The sequence below is a fragment of the Herpailurus yagouaroundi genome, unplaced genomic scaffold, assembly GCF_014898765.1.
Source record: "Herpailurus yagouaroundi ecotype Mexico unplaced genomic scaffold, PumYag 193, whole genome shotgun sequence".
Lineage (NCBI taxonomy): Eukaryota > Metazoa > Chordata > Mammalia > Carnivora > Felidae > Herpailurus > Herpailurus yagouaroundi.
In genome coordinates this window covers 8,008,601-8,028,846 of record NW_024412424.1, presented here as the reverse complement: position 1 = coordinate 8,028,846, position 20,246 = coordinate 8,008,601, and the positions used below count along the sequence as shown (strand labels likewise).

Below are 20,246 nucleotides of genomic sequence, written 5' to 3'. Positions count from 1 at the left end.
TCATGCTCTGTCTCTCTCTGTCTCAAAAATAAATAAACGTTAAAAAAAAAAATTTTTTTTTTTTAAAAAAGAAATATACATGGTGGTAGCCACTGGCACCTACCACTCAGACCATGCCCCCACCTGCAAACAGCCCCCACTCTGGTAACTCCTCTGCAGGACCCAGCCCTCAGCCTGTGCTCAGGGTCCCAGGATCTGACTGTTCCTGTCCCCTTGTCATCCTCATTCATCACCCAGCTCCTCCTATGCCCCAGCCACACTGAACACCTCACTCCAGACCCATTCCCAATCTCTACCCAATGCCTTCTGTTCCTCCTGGAGGACCGGCTTGTCTGTTCCTTCTTAGGGAGGCCTCTCCCATGCCCCGGCCATCAGCTCCTCCACTTTCTGGGTATCCAGGACCCTCAGCTCTTGCTCCGGCTCTTTGCTTCTGACATACCTGCATCCTCCCTCCCCACCCAGGACTATATGCAGAGCAGACAGGACTGGGAGTGAAGGAAGAGGGAATGATGGAATGAAAAGACCCACCCTCAGCTTGGTTTTCTCTCCCTCCCAGTCCAGGCCCCAAACAAGAAGACAAAGAGGCTGCCTCGGCCCCAAACCTATTTTTTTCCTGACGCTGCAAAAGACCCCAAATTTCCAAGGATCATCCTGCCAGACTCCTGACCTCTGATTTGCAGCTACTCCCAGAGGCAGGAACAGTTTATCCCAAGCCAGAGTGGGCACCACAGGGGCCTGCCAAGAAGGAAGGCCAAGGTCTCAGGGGCATCCAGAGGGTACTAAGACCAGTACTGCTTAAGACACTGAGTAACTGTGGGGCCCAGCAAGGGTTTGCCCCTCTCTGGGCTCCAGTGTCCCCGTCTGGCAAAGGACTAGCTGGTCTTTGGTGCTGCCTGCTGGCCCAGGCATGGTGTGTGAAAGGGGAGGTCCACATGTCAGGCCATAGAGATGCCAAGTTGGTGACAGTGTGGGTGCATCTCTGGCTCTGGGTGCTCTTGTCCTAGTATGAGGCAGAAGTGAGCTCTGGCCAGCCCCCTCCCTTCAGCTTGACCTGGAATGCCCCCAGCTGTGGGTGACCACAGGGCCAGCTGGTGTTTACCACCACCTTCCCCTCAGTCCGTCAGTCTGCCTGTCTGTCTATATCTTGAGCGGGGTGAAGCTGTAATCACCCCTGCTTCCCAGCTGCTGGGTCAGGGCCCTGTTCTTCACCAGAAGCATTGCACTTGCCCCAGCTGCCAGGACGAAAGGCGTAAGTGCTAATGGTGGGCCCATTAGCTGGCACACCAGCCATGCCTGCCTGGGCTGCCAGTGAGAGCTGGCAGCAGCTGCAGGTGGGGACTGTCCATGCCAGGGGGGCACAGGGACTTGAGGCTGGGAAAGGGATGGTGTTTTTGTCCCTTGCAGGCACACCACCCACCCTTGAAACCATGTCCTTCCCAGTGACCTTCAGAAGGTACAGACAAAGAGCCATATTCCTCCCAGCACTCTAGGAGAGCCACAACCCCAGTGTCAAACCCAGGCCCTTTACATACGCCCGGCCGTCTCCCTGTAACACCCTCTCCTCCTCCTTCAAAATAGCAATGCCTCTCCCTCTCCAGTTAACTCCCTCGGGCTCCTCTTTCTGGTCTCTAAGCCTAGGATTGGCACCCGCTGCCCCAGGCCAGTATCCCAGTGGGCTCATCTGTCTGCCCCGCTCAAGGCTCCTCTAGGCCAGAAGCAGCTGGACCTGATTCAGTGTTGCCCACCAGCTGTCCATGTACCCAGTCGAGTGCCCTGTGGACAAGTTGGCCAAGAGCAGCTGGGCCTCAGTCTTCTTACCTCTGAGATGGGGAGAATGGCACCCGGCAGTTCTGGGCACAGAGAAGATGCTTGGCACATGGAATCCACTTCACGATCAGTAGGACGTGGCCCTCCCTGTGTCAACAGCACACAGTAGGTCTATATGCAGACCTCTGAGAAATGGACAGTGGTATAGCCACATCTGTATACACATACCATCTACACCAGCCCAGGGACTTGGGGGATCCTGGGGTCTGCAAGGTCAGAGCTGAGGTAAGAGTGAGGGAGCCGTGTCTGGATGTGAAGGCCCCCAGTTTCCCTCTTAGTCTCAGGCCATGACCCCACATACTGGCTGCGGCAGAGGCAGGGAACCTGTAGCCACAGCCCTTGGACCCCAGGAAAGCCATGGTCCTTGTTAGCAGGCAGCACCTCCCATGACCCTGCAGACAGACAGCAGGTGCTCTGGTGCCTATAACACTTAGGGTAGATGAAGATGGCCTGCCTGCTGGACACCGTGCCTGGCACCACCACCACACTGTGCCAGCATTATCTGCCATCTAAACCACCACCAGGGAGGAGCTGGGCCAGGGCATGGGTGGAAGAGGCAGGAGATGCCATTGGCCCCAAGGCCTCAATGCCAACATCGGGACCTGTGGGAGGACAGAGTCCTGCCCTGGGAGTCTAATGGAGGAAGCAGTCCTACCCTGGGGAGTCTGGGAGTGGCGGACACAGCTCTACCCTGGGGGGTCTGATGGGACAGGTAGCTCTGTCTGGGAACCTAAAAGGAAGACTGTGAAGGCTGGGCCAGGCCAGAGGAGCCGGCTGGACAGGACAGGTGGCCTCCCCAGCCTGAAGTCTGCCCCAGCCATCAGACCTGCTGCCTGCCTCTCTGCCAAGCCGGCGACAGACGGCTCTCTCAGAAAACAGTCCTTTTGGCTGAGCTGAGCTGGCAATGAGCCAGGGCAGGAAGGCCAAGCATCCTCACTGTATCCCATGGTACCAAATGACACCAACTGCTATTCCCCATGCTCGCTTCCTCACCCTGTTTCCCACCTGCCAGCACCCCTCGTGTTCTCTTTTGGGCTCAGCTCCAGCTAAGGAAAGTGTATGTGTCATCTATACAAGGGCCAGGTGGGCCCCTAGCCCCACCCTTCCTGTGTCATCTGTGTACAGAAATCCACACGGGGGAGAAATGTGAGTTCAGAAGGGGTGATTCCCTCCACCCCCTGCCCAGTTTGAGCAAAATGGCCCCTAAAATACCAGGTAATAGAAAGGGGTGTTGGGTATAAACCCCAGACATTAGGGATGCCCATTTCTCCACAAACAGAGGGTTTCTTCCACATTCAGGCCCCTCCCAGGGCTGTGGAGTTGCAAACCTAAGGGCCGCCCATGCATAGGGTTGGCCCTAATGCCTGGGGAGGCCCTGCTCCCTGTCCTAGTTCCCTCAGAGGGGGCATCATCATCATCCCGACTTTATATAGTGGGAAATCAAGACCCTGAAGCAAAGCCTCACTGAGGCTGCAGGATTTAACAGGCACCCGTGCCTCACTGATGAGATCGCGGTGACTCCCGGGGGTAGTTATGGAGCTGCTGGGGATTTTGAGGCTTCAGGCTTAGTCTTTTTTTTTTTTTTTTTTTAATTTTTTTGTGTTTATTTATTTCTGAGACAGAAAGAGACAGAGCATGAGCAGGGGAGGGGCAGAGAGGGAGACACAGAATCAGAAGCAGGCTCCAGGCTCCGAGCTGTCAGCACAGAGCCTGACGCAGGGCTTGAACTCACGAACCGTGAGATCATGACCTGAGCCGAAGTCGGTCGCTCAACAGACTGAGCCACCCAGGCGCCCCAGGCTTAGTCTTCACTCACTGTTCTGGATCCCAGAGCTCACATGTTCAGGTCAGGATTTGAGGCCAGGACCCTTTGCCAAGGCCCCTGCGTGTAATCACTAGGTACCACCTCCTCGTGGTCTTACCAAGGCAGGGCAGTAATGGTGGACACCAGGGCACTGTGCAGGCCAAAGCAGACACAAAGGCCTTTCCAGGGACCCTCCCACCCCAACCCTGATGGTCACACCCCCAGCTCCACATCACATCAAGCATAGAGACCACAGCTGTGTCTACAATGTATTTTCACACATGTGACCTTGCCCGCCACCACCCCATGCTAATGCTACTCTCTCCCAAGGAAGGGGCATGGCCTGGCCTCTCAAGGTGGGAGACGTAGGGAGGGGTCCTGCCTCCTGGGGCACAAGGGCCACATACAGATTCCTGAGCCTTGTGCATGGTCCACAGGGGACCGGAACCCTCCTGAATGACACGTTCCCCCTGTGTCACTGATGCCACCAACATCTGATTCTCTGCTGAGACCATGAAACAGCAGGACAAAAAGACAAAGGGACCCATTGGAGCAACTGGAAGGGTGGCCCAGGGGTGGCCCGGGTGCAGACAGGAGCCAGCCCAGCCTGTGAGAGAAGCACAGGTCTCCTGGGGGCCCCAGAGTTGCCGGCCCCTGCCCATGCCCTCTCCCGTCCTTGCTGGAGGTTTGCTTAAAAAGTTGGTGAGTGAAGCCCCATGTTCTAATCTGCAGTCCTCCCACCGCGCCCGCCTGTTTTCATTACGGAGGGAAAGAGCATCAGAGCCGTGTTTATAACCCCCTTTTAGATAACAAATCACATTTTCTTTTTGCCAGCGAGTGTGTTGAATTGATATTTTTTCCCCTCGGTTTAATGGGTTTGTGTGTTCAGGAATGATCTTCATCAACCGAAACTCCTTATTGTGTTTGATGTAATGTCAGCTTTCATTATGTGCTTCGGTAGGAGCCAGGCGCAAGGAAAGGCCGAGCACCCTGGAGCCTGGGCCCGGCCCTCACCCCCACCCCTGGCCCACCTGGGCTCCAGTCTTCCTGGACTGGTGGGTGGGTGGGTGTGGGAAGGGTTGGAGATGCAACAGGAAGGCAGGTTGGAGCCTGGGTGCGAAGCCTTTCCTACCCCTGCCGTGTCCTCATCTGTATGTTGGGGGGTCACAAGCCCCACATTACCGTATGTGCAAAATGCTGGACACAGATGTCTCTGGTGACGGAAGCAATCAAGTCTCCTCTGGTCTTACGTTCATTGGCTGTTGTGGTCTTGCCCAAGCGTGGTGCCAGGCATGTAGTCAGTGTTGCAGAATGCTTGGATTATGCTTACGGGTATAGCCAGTGGCCTGTAGCCCCCAGACCTCTGGTGGGAGACAACTCACCACTGTCCCCACAACAGGCCCCCATACTGACCACCTCACACCATGGCCTCAGACCCTGCACCTGGGCAGTCACCAAGGCCAAGCCCCACCCTGAAGCATGGGGAGCCTGAGCTAGGAGGGAGCAGTGCAGCCCTGAGGTCACACGGCAAAGAAGCGGCCAAGGTGACTTCTGCCCACCAAAGAGTAATCGCTGGCTCTGTGCTTGCTGTATTACAGCCAGACCATTGGGAGCACCACTGGGACCAAACTTCTTGATCAACACCCCCATTTTCAGACCACAAAAAAGCAGACTGCCAGGGCCATGCACCAGGCTTTTGCTGTACAAAACAGCACTGAGGAGCACTGGAAGAGGGTGACTCGGACAGTGGCCTTATCCTGTGTCCTGACCCTAGAGCCCACAAGGGCAGGAGTGGAATGGCCCTTCCTAAGCCGGTGGCACTCGATGGCACCAGATTCACCTTCTGGCGGCCTCTGTCAGCCACGCTCAGTTCTGATTAAAGATCATTAAACATGAAATTAGCCCGTTTGTGTTACGGGTCCCCGGGGTGGCCGGTGATTATGACGCGCAGATGGCCAAGAACCCAGGCGTCGGGCAGGCGGGTGAGGCCGGGATGTGTGGGGCTAACACTGCAGGCGCAGGCGGCCGGGAGGCAGGCGCGGGGGCTGGGCTTTGTTTTCTCCCGCTCCTGTTGTGTAAACCCCCTTGCATTTCACAACAAATCACAGATAATTAATAAGTACATGCCCGTAATGAGCAGGCTTTTTAATAGAAGAAATTGGAAGATGCGGTGTCGAGTCATTATTTCACTCTGGCCCAGACTCGGCTCTGTTTTCCCATCTTCCTCACTACACCCCCACACACACACACCCTCCAACCCCGGTAGTGCTTCAGTCAGAGTCTATGCACACAGGCTGGCTCTGACCCCACCCTTCAGCTGGGCTGCAGTACTAAGACCCTGGTCCTGGAGTCCAGGAGCCCTGGGGAATCCCCACCCAACCTGGAGCACCACATCCCCCTGGAGCCTGTGAGGGCCCCTGAAGGGCTTTGTCTGGGGTGGGGGTGGGCATGCCAGGCCTGACTCCCGACAGCCCTCCCCCTGGCTCCTCTGGATGAGAGATGAGTGAGGGGACCGTTGCTGGACTCAGGGCAGGCATCCTGGCTGCACTTCAGGTGACCTTGTAAGAAGCTGTGGGGGTCAAGGTGTCTGTCTCCCACCAGGAGGAAGACATCCTGTACTATGACGCCAAGGCCGATGCTGAGCTGGTGAGTGCCCCACCTACACTGGGGGAGGGAGAGCTGCCAGAGCCCCACACCCTCCCTGGGCTAGTGGCCTCAGCTGTGAAATGTTAGGTCTCAGCTTCTTCCACATTCTGAGGTCACCCTGCAAAATACTGGTGGCACAGGCCCCATGCCCAGCCCCAGACAGGTAGTGAGACACTTGGACCTCATCTGGTGGGTCAGTCCAGGTGCCAGCATGGAGGGGACTGACTGCTATGGGAGCAGGGAAGAGGGAGCAGTTGGGAGGGCTTCCTGGAGATGTGCAGGCAGGGCCCGGCTGTGGCTGTGGCTGTGGCTGTGGCTGTGGCTGTAGGCCATCGGGTGTGCTTCAGGTGGTGCAGGTACCTTCCCTGTGGTGAGGGGAGCAGCAGCTTCAGTTGTGCTGAGCACCCCACGGTGGTCCCCGCTGTGCTCACCTGGAGCTCAGTCAGTCTTGCCCTAGCTGAAGAGGCAGCCCAGCCCTGTGCCTGTTCTCCAGACGAAGGACAGGACTCGGGCTCTGCTGGGGTCACTGCTTCAGAAGCGGCGGCACTCGGGGTGACCGGAGGACCCAGACCTACACTGCTTTTCTGCCTCTGTGTCACTGATTAGCCCATGTCTGCTTGGGCTGCCCTGTCACCAGAGGCCTCACATGAAAGACATAGGACCGTTCTGGTAGCAAGGGACCTACTGAGGAGGCAAGAGTGCCCAAGAGTGCAGGGCACTCAGAGTAGACAGTGTTTGGTGAACCTGTCAAGGCCCAAGTCCATCTGCCTGCCTTTGAGGCAAAAGCAGTTGAACCTGACTATCTCCTCTGTGAACAGAGGTGTCATAACAGCTCACTCTCTGGAATCCCACCTGCACTGGCTGGGGCAGGAGCCCCCAAATCCGGTGTTCCTCTGCCAGGCTTATTGGCCAGGGGCATTTCCTGGGGTGAGCAGGAGGTAGACAATGACACCAGGAGGTGGGCAGGCAGGAAGCGATCCCTGCAGAGGGTCCGTGGTGCCAGGCTGGCCTGGGTAAGCCTTCAGGAGGGCAGGCGGGCAGGGGGCCCAAGAAGGAGGAGTGGGTGGGCTAAAGCAGGTGTGCTTCCCCCTTGGCTGAGCCTCCGTGGCTCCCAGAGAAGTTGCTAAAATTAAAGCTGGAATCTGAAATTCAAATGAAGAGCGAACCTTTAATTAGACCCTGAATCTAATTCCTTACACCCCTCAGCAGCGGGCTGTAATTTTAGCAATCAGTGCATTAAATATAAACCAGGAGACGGCAGTTGCCCACCATACAAAACCCCCGGCATGCGGGTAGCACTGAGGGGGCTTCTTGGCCTTTCTGGTACCAAGGCCCCTACCAGGATCCCCTGAACTCCCTGTGTCCAGGACTCCCAACCCCTGGCCCTAAATCACGGATTCCCTGCCCATGGAGGGAGAGTCATCCTCGGTGGGGCTGGGCTAAGGTCGGGCCAAAAGCTGGGCCTCGCCTGGCCCTCCTATAAATATGCACATATTTGCCAACTCCCCTGCGTTGTGTTGTTTTGTTTTTTTAATCTTTGCCAGAGGTACAGTTAGAGATCTTTCTAGACCATTTACTTTTAAATTACCAACCAGAAGGTGGGGGTGGGGGAAAGAGAAGGAAGGAAAAAGTTCGCCAGCTGATAGCTTATCAGAACGGAATCCAAATGTCACATTAGTTGGGAAAGTTGGGAGATTAAATTTTCCAGCGCCCTTCATCTGCCGCTGACATTTCGGGGGCTTTCTTCTCCCGCACCTCCCCCTCCTCCAAGCAGAACGTGAGTGGCTCACGCCTCAGAGGCGGCAGGCTCCGCAGCTGCCTGCCCTGGCTTTACCCAGCATCCAGGAGCTTCTGAGGGTCCTCCAAGGGTGTGCCGAGGTGGGCAGAGGGTGGCACACGTGGTGAGGGATGAGGGGAGGGCAGCAGATGGCTTGGATTTTGCCGTACAAAATCCACCCTTGAAGAGATGCTGCAGACCCTTCCGAGCCATGCCAACCCCCACACGGCACCCCCATCTAGGCAGTAATTCATTCCCCAGGCTGGAGGATGGACCCAGAGCCCTCCTGGGCTGGGGACGTGTAGGGAGACACGATCACCCTTTCCCCAGACAAGATACAGCGGGAGGAGGGAACACCGCACTTGTGCCTAGGACCCAGTGAGTGGTCGGCAGAACCACGAGGGGGTGGAAGTGAGCTGAGCCAGAGGTTGAAGGGCACTGAGGGGGCATGTGGATAGTCCAGCTGCTTACACCCCTTCCTCCCAGGGCACAAGGGCCCCCCCAGCTCTGCCCCTGCCCTGCCTTGATCTCTGTCCCTCCTTGCCTCCCCCTCTGGCTCTTTCTTGCCTTCCTCTTCACTCTCTGCCACCATCTTCCCTTCCCTTCCCCCTTGCACACCTGCACCCTTGCCTGCCCCCACCCCCACTCGGCTGCAGCATCAACACTGTAGCTGCAGACCCATTCCTGCCAGCCTGTGGTGGTGGGCGGGGGTGCACGGCGCATGCCCAGCCTGCTCGGCCGAGAGATGCCGTAATTGGCACCTGTCAGGCGGCTGCAGCTCATTTTAGAAAGTCAACGGGGACCTTTGCAATCCTGCTGCTAGCGGGCACTGAGGACCCTCCCTCCGGAAGTTACTGGGTCTCAATGCTAGCCTGCACCCCAGCCCAGCTCTCCCCCCAAACTCAGCCCCTACAGCCATCAGCTGTAGGGATGGTGCCCCTCCCCCAGATGGGGCAAGGGCCCTCTCCCTGGTGCCAAAGGAACTCCATGCAGGGGATGGGCGGGGCCCAGGGAGCGTGGGGGTGTGTGTTCCAAGGCTCCTGGGACGGGCTGCCTAGGCCTCCCTGTGACTGCATAAGCCTGTCCTTATAAGTAGAGGGCTGCAGCCCGCTCTTTCTCAGTGGCTCTAAGGTTTGTCTCCTTCACTGATAATTGGTTTTCAAGAATGTGGGAAAGGGTCAATTTGGCATTTGGAATTTGGGTTTAGCAAATGTAGGGATGGTGGGTAGGGTGGGCAGGGGCAGGTGGGAGTCACAGGCCTCCTGGGTGAGGGGTCCGTACCCCGTATCCATCTATTCCTGTGTCTCTCCATCTCTCTCCATTTCTAACTGCAATAGTCTCTGATTCTGAGATGGTCCTAATCACCTAGGCTCTGGCCCTCTCCTGCCTGCAGAGCTGTCCAACCCCACTCCCCATTTCCCAGCCCTGACACTACTGTGGTGGGGGGTATCCCTTTCTGCAGGACGACCCTGAGAGTGAGGATGTGGAGAGGGGGTCCAAGGCCAGCACCCTAAGGCTGGACTTCGTTGAGGACTCAAACTTCAAGAACAAGGTCAACTACTCGTACACGGCCGTGCAGATCCCCACGGACATCTACAAAGGCTGTGAGTGTGCAGAGCAATCAGAAATAACCCTCCCCCACCACCATGGGGGCAAGGCCCACTGCCTGGGCACTGCCAGGTCCCAGGTGCTCAACCAGTGCCATTTGCCTTCAGCCACTTATACCCAAGGTCACACATGCTCACCCACACACAGTCATCAAACCATTCTCAGGCACGGCCTGACACTAACCCTCAGCAAACTACAAAGCACTCAGACTCCCCACCCCATGCATGTGCAGTCTCCTGCCCATGTGTAGACATGTGCCCACATGAATGCTTGCACACAACTTGTTCCCCTACATGCTGGACCAAGTCCCCACAGGCCCCCAAAGCAGCTCCTCCCCACCATCCCCCATTCCCTGGCCCCATGCAAGCATGGGTTGAGGAGCTACCACATCAAGTGGCCTCAAGGGCTGGAGGAACAGGGACGTCCTCACTCACAGACAACAACCTGGAACGTCTCCTTCCTTGTCCAGGGACAGGGCAGCTTTCATAATGAGGAAACGAAGTCACTGCAGCTGGAAGGATTTGAGTCAGACATGAGGAGGAACTTCCTGAAGATCTTGGGAGGTGTAGGGGAAGGAGACCAAGAGTCAAGCACTAGAGAGAGAGCTCTAGCAGCAGGCCTTAGGGCCCTGGGGTCTGTTGAGCATAATTCTGTGAGCACCTACAAGGCAGCCTCAGAATCCAAGGGTCCCGCCAGGTGGAGGGTCTTGGAACACAAGTCCCACAGCTTCTGGATAGTGTCCAGAATGCAAGGAATCCTCCAGGGTCCTCAGGGAGGCCCCCCTCCACCCTTAGGGTCAGCCAGGCCTTCTAGGCAGCCTCAGGCGTGGGTGAGGACAGATGCTTCCCCCACACACACCATCCCATCCCTGCCACAGGCCGCCTGCAGGCCACCTGCCCGAGCCAGCCGAGGAGCACTATCACAGGCAGGCACACTAATTAAAACAGGAGCCATACCGCCCTCCCCAGTCACCCCTCGCTACCCACACAAATTACATTTTATATGTTTTTTATTTACTGTGTCACTTTTAATTAAATCTGTAATCGCCTGCCTGAGGGGGCATGGTCCCCGTTTCCCAACTCAGCGTGATCTGAGAGTGTGTGCACATGGGTGTGGGTGTGTGCACATGGGGCTGAGTAGCAGGCCCTTTCCAGGCAGGGAGGCTGGAGTGCTTGCACAAGTGTGTCTTATAGTGAATGCGTGTGTGTGCATGTGGTCGTGGATACCTACAGGGACAGCCCAACTGAGGTGGGGGTCTCCTCTTGGCTCTTGACCTGAGTCAGTAACACCCCTATGGCAGCAGCTAGACAGGCTTCCAGGACAGTCTGCTCTAAGCCTCTCATTGGGAAGATGGGGAAACTGAGGCCCAGTGAAGGTTGGGACTTGCCAGGCAGACTCTCCCAGGACAGGCAGTACTATATGAAACATTTGAGAACCTGGCTTTATTTTTTTGTTAAAGAGAAAAATAGAAATTGTTCGACTCACTAAGTTTCTAAATTAGCAACAGGACCATAACATACTGTTCAATAGGCACAGCCAATGCTAGAAATGTGTTTTGTTTTCACATTATAGTCAGTTAAGGGAAGCTACAAGGACAGAGAGAAGGGAGAGGGAGCAGAGGGAGAAGAATTAGGCAGCACACAAGATGCAGCAGAGGCCACACACTGGAGGGAGAGAACAGAAGGACCATGCCCTGGAATGTGTCAGCGCCCCCTAGGCTGTGAGTGGAGCCTTGAGCATTTATATCTTTTTTTTTTTTTTAAGTTTATATATTTATTTTGAGAGAGCACACAAGTTGGGGAGGGGCAGAGAGAGGGAGAGAGAATCGCAAGCAGGCTCCGCACAGTCAGTGCAGAGCCCCACGCGGGGCTTGAACCCATGAACCATGAGATCACTACCCGGCTGCTTAACCCACTGAGCCACCCAGGCGGCCCCAGCACTTGTATCTTTAAATCACAGCTCTTCATCTGCTTTAAAGATTTCAGTGTTCAGAGGCTCTGCTCTGAAGAGAAGAGCAGAGGCTTTGGAAGGCATTCTTGGGTTTTCACTTGGGGTGGATCTTTGATGAGGATCTCAGGGGCAAGTGGGACAATGGTGTAAGAAAGGAAGTGGAAGAAACTGGAGGAAAAAAACAGCCCCTAGGGGAAGGGGTCAGGTATAGAGGCCTGGCAGTAGCAGGTATCCAGCTCCTGGTGGTTTTTTTTTTTTTTTTTGAGTGTCCTACATACAGAGACAGACACACTACACATAAGAGAACACGTGCCACACACATACATCGGCCGGATTTAGGCCTGTCCTGAGTTGGGGGTGGGGATGCTGCTCAAGGCATCCTGAGTCACTGCCCTGGCTGAGGGATCTATAGGACCGAGCCCATTCATCTGACAGGAGCCTTGATCTGTAAGGGCGCATAGGGGTGGGTCTGGCCAAAGAATCACCTGTGTGCAGCCACAGAGGTCAGGGGAAAGGGAGGGTGAGGGTAACTGGTCATGGGGGACTGTGAGAGCAAAACCCATTGGTGTCCTCCAATGGGTGCAGAGTGCTGTGCCCTTGTGCCCATGGCAGCAGTCGGGCTGCTGGGCAGGTAGGTTGAAGGGTGAGGGACTCACACACCTGACTGGAAACACAGAGGTTCAACACAGATATACCTGTTAGGGAGTGTAGGCTGTATGCATGTGTGTGTGTGTGTGTGTGTGCGCGCGCGCGCGCGCGCGCGCGCAAGTGTGCGTGCAAGTGTTGGAGCAAGATCATAGCATAGCCCCTGCCCCTCCAAGAGCCCCTGCCCCCGCCCCTGCCTGCTCCTGGCCCCAGTTGATTAATCATGGAGCTGAGTGGCTTCCAGCTTATCAGGTACCTTAATAGCTGAATAATTCCAGCCCCATCATCGGGCCCTTAATTGCTTTCTTGTGGCTGCAGCCCGGAGTGCATGCTGAGTGGGTGAGCTCCCAAGGGACCAGCTGCAAGCTTCAGGCAGCATGCTGGATGGGCATCCCAAGGTACAACTCCCTGCCACCTGGGCAGCCCCTCTCCAGGGGCCACAGGCCATAGCTGCCCTGCCTGATCATGTGGGGCCTGGCTGAAGGGTAGGCTAAGCTGACTCAGGATGGGGTGAGGACCTGGAAGTCTTCCTGAAGGAGCTGGTGCAGCCCCAGCCGAGCCTTGGGGAATGAGATCCTGGCTAGGCAGAGAGCAGGTGAGGCTTTCCAAGCGGGGCATGTCATTGTGGTGAGGTCCCACAGGGGGACTGCCCAGGTGCTTTTTCACCTCAGCCCCCCCCCATTTCCCCCACAGCCACTGTCATCCTTAATGAACTCAACTGGACAGAGGCCCTGGAGAATGTGTTTATCGAGAACCGCAGGCAGGACCCTACACTGCTGTGGCAGGTCTTTGGCAGTGCCACAGGAGTCACTCGCTACTATCCAGGTAAGTGTCAGCCCGTCTCTTCTGTCCACTCAGCACCCAACCCTCCTCCATCACCCAGCCCACTTATCCTGAGGTGTGTGGGGTGGGTGGTCAACCCTGTGGGCTGTGGAGGAGCCACTCCTGCAAAGGCTGCCTATCCTTGCAGGGCCCTTCCCTGCTAGACCCCCTCACCTCCTCTCCTCCCACAGCCACCCCATGGCGAGCCCCTAAGAAAATCGACCTGTACGATGTCCGAAGGAGACCCTGGTGAGTGAGCAAGGAGGAGCTGGGAAGGGACACCCCCTCAGTTCCCCCACCTCTGCTGCCTGCTCCCCTCCCTCCCGATATCCAGGCCTCAGAGCAGGGCGCAGCCAGCTCTATCCAATTTTCATTTCACACATCGTTGCCACTGGAAAATGGATCCCATCACCCAGGCAGGCCTCCCAGCTGCCTCTGCCCCCCATCCACTGCCCGGCACTCCACCCCCTTGGGACTGAGGGATTGGGCCAGTGGGGGTTCCCAAGAGTGGATGTCGGTTGGCCAGCCCCACACCACCCATCTGAACCCTGGACACCTCACCCTTTGCTCTGCCTCTCCTGCAGTACCCGATTACATCCTCTTTCCCTGCCACCTGTTCATTCCTGCACACAGCTGGGACTCAGACCTTGGGCCCTCATCCTGGGCCAGGGGACATACCTTCTACCCCCTCTCTGGATCACCTGCTCACGCCTCCTTTGGCTCAGGGTCACTCATGTCATGGGCAAGGACATGTTTTTTTAAGTGTGATATCCTTGGTGCCTAGGACCCTGTCTGGCCCCTGCAGTGGATGCTCAGTAGAAACAATGTTGAATCAATATATGGGTGGAGGAAGAAAGGACCCACAAAGTCCCAGGGAGGCTGGCCCTAATTGAGGCTTCTCCCGGGCAGGTATATCCAGGGGGCCTCGTCGCCCAAGGACATGGTCATCATCGTGGATGTGTGAGTGAGCAGTGCTGGCAGAAGGGGTGGGGGGAAGCAAGGGGTGACCATCTGCTGCCTGGGAACACTCATCAGGGAACGGCAGGAAAATGCCTAAGGCCTACCTAGTGCCTCCATGACCTTACCAGGAGCGGCAGCGTGAGTGGCCTGACCCTGAAGCTGATGAAGACGTCCGTCTGTGAGATGCTGGACACGCTCTCTGATGATGACTATGTGAACGTGGCCTCGGTGAGTGCCAAGGTGGTAGGCGGGTGAGGAATGGGTCATACACACACCACCCCCTCACCGTGCAACAGCTGACTGCCCTGGCCAGCCTGAGGCCACTCACCACCCTCACTGTCCCTGCAGTTCAATGAAAAGGCACAGCCTGTGTCATGCTTCACACACCTGGTGCAGGCCAATGTGCGTAACAAGAAGGTGTTCAAGGAAGCTGTGCAGGGCATGGTGGCCAAGGGCACCACAGGCTACAAGGCCGGCTTTGAGTATGCCTTCGACCAGCTGCAGAACGTGAGCCCCGTGGGTGGGTGAGCGGGTGGCTGGGGACAGGCAAAGGCCCAGGCTTGGTGACACCAGGGAAATCAAGACGAATGGCCTTGTTAGCGCCCAACAGGCAGCTCGGGCAGAAGCACCATCTGCTGTGGGGAGGAGGGTCTGAGGGCCAGGACTTCCAGGGGGAGGGAGACCCACCCCTGGACCGGGGAGGGGCCGAGAGCTGCCTGACCCCAAACCTACTCCTGACCAGTCCAACATCACTCGTGCCAACTGCAATAAGATGATCATGATGTTCACGGATGGTGGTGAGGACCGCGTGCAGGATGTCTTTGAGAAATACAATTGGCCCAACCGGACGGTGAGGCTCAGCCCAGGCGGGGGCCACCCTGACCTAGGCCCGGTTCAGGGGAGGGCTGTCATCTGGTGGCCACAGCAGTAACCCCAAGCCCCAAACAGGTGCGTGTGTTCACTTTCTCCGTGGGGCAACACAACTACGACGTCACACCCCTGCAGTGGATGGCCTGCGCCAACAAAGGTACCACGTCCAGCGTCACTGCCTCAGGGCCTGCCTGCCATGCCCTGCTGTCCATTGGGTTGATTGTCCACATGTCCATCCGTACGTCCAGCTTTCCAGCTGCCTGTTTACCCACTGCCCATCTTCCTGTGCATGTGACTATCCATCTTTCTGTCTGGCCATGTAACTTGTCCATATGACTAAGCATCTTTCTGCCCATCTGTCTGTCCATTTTCCATCCATCTCCTGTCTGATCTGCTCTTGTGTCTGTTTGCTGGTCAGTCTACCTCTCCATATATTTGGGCCTGGCCTCTGGGTGGACTCTGAATGTCACTACCATCCTAGCAAGAGGGACCTCACCCTGCCTCTGCTTCCTTACACCCCTACACTCATGACCCCTTCCCTAGCATCAGTCCAATTGACAGGGCAGTGGAAGGGAGCACTAAAGGGATAGGAGTTTGGGAGGGAGTGACACCAGAAAGAGAGGAGTCCTGAGGGACAAGTCCAGGGCTGCTGACATCCCAGGGTACAGAAGCCCCTGTGCCATGGATCCCACGTACCACCCAGACCCACCACTGCGTCCTCTTCCCTCACAGGTTACTATTTTGAGATCCCTTCCATTGGAGCCATCCGCATTAACACACAGGTGAGACTGTAGGGCACCTCCCGGCCTCCACCTCCCAGCACCTTGCCTCCTGGGCACTGCGTGAACAGTGGGCTGCTGTGATGTGAGAGCGCCCTCTGGTGACGTGCTGATATGCCGGGAGGCAGAACAGGGAAGGTGCAGTGGGCATGTGAACTCGTGACCCCTGTCACCTTCTCCCCAGGAATATCTGGATGTATTGGGCAGGCCCATGGTACTGGCAGGCAAGGAGGCCAAGCAGGTGCAGTGGACCAACGTGTATGAGGATGCACTGGTAAGGCCTCTGGGCCCCCACAGATGTGTCCACAAGGTCATGTTCCTTAAGGGCCCCCATATGGGAATAAACCAAACAGAAGAAAAAATGGGACCTGTGCCTGAGCCCATCCTTTGAACACTCAGGGTAGGGCATGGCTGGCCACATCCTCTAACCCATCCTCTTCCTCTCCCTTCAGGGGCTGGGGTTAGTGGTGACAGGGACCCTCCCTGTTTTCAACCTGACACAGGATGGCCCTGGGGAAAAGAAGGTAAGATTCCCCACTCGGGAACAACTAGGCATGCCCTAGCAGGTCTGGGATGGAGGAGGGACAGACAGGCCTTCAGCCTGGACAGGGGCAACTATTTGTGAACAGCTTGAGGCCCTGGGCGTGAGGTTTGGACAGTGGGGCTTCCCCATGGAATTGAACCCATTTCAGACCCCATGCCTCTGTTCCCAGAACCAGCTGATCCTGGGTGTGATGGGCATCGATGTGGCTCTGAATGACATTAAGAGGCTCACTCCAAACTACACGGTAAGTATTCATCTGCCCATCCACCATGCTCTGCCTCCCCACAGGGACACAAGCCAGGCTCAGCAGAGGAGTCTAATGGGGATTACAGCACCTCCAGGGACACCTCTGAATTCAGGCAGTCAGGAGAGGCTTCCAGAGGAGGTGACCTTGGGCCTAGAGCTGGGGTTGGCAAACTTTCTGTGAAAGGCTAGACTATGAATATTATAGGCTCTGCCAGCGTAAATACTCATCCTCAGTTCTGCTGCTGAACTGCGAAAACAGCCACAGATAAAACAAATAAATAGGCATGACTGTGTTTGAATACAATTTTGTTTGTGGATCATGAAATTTAAATTTCACATAATTTTCACATGTCATGAAATAAAATTCCATTTTTGGTCTTTTTCAACCACTTAAAAATGTAAAAAGAAACATTCCTAGCCATACGGTAACAGGTGGCGGGCCAGGTATAGCCCATGGGCCATAGTTTGCTGACCCCTGGACTGTCAAATAGATAGGAGGTGTACCTTGGAGTTACAGGAAACTCTGTGGGCAAAGGACTAAAGGTGAAAAACAAAATCATAAACCAGGGAGGGGGCAAGGTCAGTGTGGCTGGCCCAGCGCCTGTGTTGAAGGCAGTTTCAGGTTTGGTTGTGAAAGGGGTAGGGGTGGGATGTGTGTGACAGCATGTCTACACCTGAGCCACCTGAAGGCCCCATGTCATTGGCCCCCATGTGCAGTGAGAAAACAGTCTAGAGAGCTAAGGGTGAGTCCAGAGTCCCATTCACTCATCCTTCACTTCCACCTGGAAGGGGTACCCAGGAATTCCAAGGGCACTCTCTTCCCTATGCACTCTACTGAGATGGCGACCAGGAGGAGACACTAGTGGGGAGGGGAGGAGAGGGTAACAGCAGCCTTGAGGGGCCAGTGGAGGCAGAGCAGTCTGGCTGACTGACAGCTCCATGACAAACAGGGGTAGTTGGGGCAGAAGGCCAAATCAAATTGTGGTCCCATGATGCCGGTCAGCCTCAGCAAGAGCTGGTGCACACAGGATACCAGCCTGCTGGACTTGAGCTTGAGAAACAGCTTGAGAAACAGGCTCGAGGTCACATTGCATGTGGGGGCCCCTGGCCCAGGCAGGCAAACCTCAGTGGTATCGAAAGCAGGCTGAGGAAGAGCTCGAGAGTCTAGAGAATCCCTGCCTAGCCCTCCAGGCCCTGAGCTCCCAATCTACGCCCCCAGCTTGGAGCTAACGGCTATGTGTTTGCCATTGACCTGAACGGCTACGTGTTGCTGCACCCCAACCTCAAGCCCCAGGTGAGCCAGGGGGGTGGCCAGGAGGAGGGTAAACTCTACAGGATGGGGACCCCTGACTTCCTGCCCTGCCTCCCACAGACCACCAACTTCCGGGAGCCTGTGACTCTGGACTTCCTGGATGCTGAGCTGGAGGATGAGAACAAAGAGGAGGTAAGGAAAAGGAGAATAGAGATGGGGGTACCCAGAGCAGCAAAGAGTAGGGACCCCGTCCCTCACATCTCTGGTCCTTCCAGATCCGTCGGAGCATGATCGATGGCAACAAGGGCCACAAGCAAATCAGAACACTGGTCAAGTCCCTGGACGAGGTGAGAAGATGGTATAGGGGCACAGAGTCAGAGTGGGCATCCTCCCGTACTCCACCCCACCCCTGCCTACTGGCCCAAGTACTTGACTCAGCCTCTTCTCCCAGAGGTACGTAGACGAGGTGATGCGGAACTACACCTGGGTACCTATAAGGAGCACCAACTACAGGTGAGTGGGTCAGGGCTGGGTAGGCAGGGAGGGGTGGGGGCAGCCCCAGAGCCCAGAGTCTGAGCCCTGTGCTTGCCCAGTCTGTGTGTTCTCAACGACTGCAGCCATGATCCCAGTGGGGCACCAGCAGCCAGAACTGCTCACTACTCACCCCAGGACTCTCGGTCCCCCAAGGGCCTTTTGCTGGCCCTTCAAGAACTGGACAGAGACAAGACAGTGCATCTGATGTCTCCCCATGCCACACCACTCTCTCCCATGTCACCCCTGCTTGGATTGTATCCCTGGGTATCTGCACCCAGGATGTCACCCTCAGCACATCCCCAGGCCTGCTCTCAACAGGCACCACAGCCTCAGAGCAGGTACCCTTCTGGGTCAGGCCCAGGCAGTACAGGCTGTCTCCTTGTGCCCCCAAGAGCTGGTCTCGTTCACACCCCAATCCCAGCTCGTGACTGCTCCTCATGGTATTAGCACCAGCCCTGCTTTTTGACGGCTCTCACGTGGCCTAGGTCTCTAGGACTGAGGGACCCCACTCCCATGTCTGTGCACCCAACAGCCTAGCTCACAGTGTTCTGTCCCTTTTGAGTTTGCTGCTGGCCAGATAGAGGAGGCTGGCTGGGCACATGATGTGTTGGGGGAGGCTGCTGGGATGTGGGGGGTGTGGCGAGTTGCTTTGGAGCTGGGAGTTCTGAGGCCTCCAGAAGAGTTTAGGGAGTGAGTCTCCCACAACTAACAGGGAAAGGTGGCCCTGGTGGTCAGGAGAGGGGACTTCACAGCCTGGGCCTCTCTGCCCAGCTCCAAGGTGGGGGTGCTGAATGCCAATGTGGCCCACCTCTCCCCAGCAGTGACATATGCTCCTCTCCTCCCCTCATCCCCAGCCTAGGGCTTGTGCTCCCGCCCTACAGCACCTTCTACCTCCAAGCCAACCTCAGTGACCAGATCCTGCAGGTCAAGTGTAAGTGGCCCGGCCCCTGCCTGTGCCCTGCACCCCTGCCTCTGCCCCGCACCTTGGCCGCCGGCCCCAGGCAGCATAGCCAGCCGCTGGCGGCAAGGCAGCCCCTCCTGCCCAGTCTGCCCACCCCCAGGCACCCGCAGGCTGGGGCACCAGCCATCGGAAAGTCTGTGGAAATCCGCATGCCTGCCTTTTCTCAGATTTGGTTCCAGACCATTCTCTCATGATTTCCGTTGAGGTTTTTGGTTTTAGTTTCTCCTACTGCGTGTCTTCCCTCCTTAGCTTGCCTCCCCCGCACACCTCTGGGGGCTGCATTCTTGGAAGACACCCCCTCTTCTCATCTCTCCTTCCCCCTGTGCCCTGCAGCTCTCTCCCCTGTGGTGCCACCCCCCAGGGTCTCTCTCTCCCCCTCCTCTGACCTCCTCATTCATCCTCCCCCATTTTCCGCCCCCCACATCAGCCCCTCTCACCTTCCTCCAGCCCCCACTGCCTCACTCTCTCTGCCCTTCCATTTCTCTTGCTGCCTTCTCTCCCTCCTCCTCCTCTCCCCCTCTCCCCTCCCTCTCCCTCCCTTCCTCCTTCTCTTTCCCTTCCCTGCACCCCCACCTTCTCTGTCTCCCCACTTCCCTCTACCTTCTGCTCCTTCCGTTTCTCTCCTGCCCCAGCACCTTTACTTTCTCTCTCTTCCTCCCTCCTTCCCTCCCTCTGCTCTCTCCACCCCCCTTCATCCCTGCATCTCCCACCCTCCCTACCTCTTCCTCCCCTTCACTCTCCTCCTCTCTTCTTCTCTGGACCTCTCTCCTTCCTTCCCTCCCTGGTCCACTCCTCTGCCTGTGGCTCATTCCTGCATGTTCTGCTCACCCTGGGCCTCCCCCAAGAGGCCTCTGGAGCCTGTGGCCCCGCCTGCCCACCGACCGAGGTCACTGGGAGGGAGGCTGGGGCTCCGGCCCCACCGGGCGCCCCCCACCTGCCTGGCCGACTGGGGCTCATCTCCTTTGAGTTTTCTCGCTCTCTCTTTCTCTCTCATGTCGTTTTTTTGCAAGAAGTTTCCTTT

The 20,246-nt window shown here is 56.7% G+C and overlaps 1 protein-coding gene across 12 annotated transcripts in view; it reads left to right on the top strand.

Moving 5' to 3' along the window:
* Positions 1-20,246, top strand: part of CACNA2D2 (calcium voltage-gated channel auxiliary subunit alpha2delta 2) — a 117,212-nt gene that overhangs the window by 86,555 nt on the left and 10,411 nt on the right. For 7 of the 12 annotated variants that reach the window (XM_040445460.1, XM_040445459.1, XM_040445458.1 and 4 more), the window contains exons 4-21: positions 6,233-6,277; positions 9,517-9,658; positions 12,951-13,082; positions 13,271-13,328; positions 13,989-14,039; positions 14,168-14,267; positions 14,388-14,546; positions 14,782-14,889; positions 14,988-15,066; positions 15,642-15,691; positions 15,873-15,962; positions 16,141-16,212; positions 16,402-16,476; positions 17,698-17,772; positions 17,851-17,922; positions 18,006-18,077; positions 18,182-18,243; positions 19,119-19,195. In XM_040445460.1, coding sequence (XP_040301394.1) covers positions 6,233-6,277; positions 9,517-9,658; positions 12,951-13,082; positions 13,271-13,328; positions 13,989-14,039; positions 14,168-14,267; positions 14,388-14,546; positions 14,782-14,889; positions 14,988-15,066; positions 15,642-15,691; positions 15,873-15,962; positions 16,141-16,212; positions 16,402-16,476; positions 17,698-17,772; positions 17,851-17,922; positions 18,006-18,077; positions 18,182-18,243; positions 19,119-19,195 — 1,519 coding nt within the window. Of the gene's footprint in view, positions 1-6,232; positions 6,278-9,516; positions 9,659-12,950; positions 13,083-13,270; positions 13,329-13,988; positions 14,040-14,167; positions 14,268-14,387; positions 14,547-14,781; positions 14,890-14,987; positions 15,067-15,641; positions 15,692-15,872; positions 15,963-16,140; positions 16,213-16,401; positions 16,477-17,697; positions 17,923-18,005; positions 18,078-18,181; positions 18,244-19,118; positions 19,196-20,246 lie in introns of all 12 variants that reach the window. The other 5 variants (XM_040445456.1, XM_040445455.1, XM_040445454.1 and 2 more) reach the window with 2 other exon arrangements.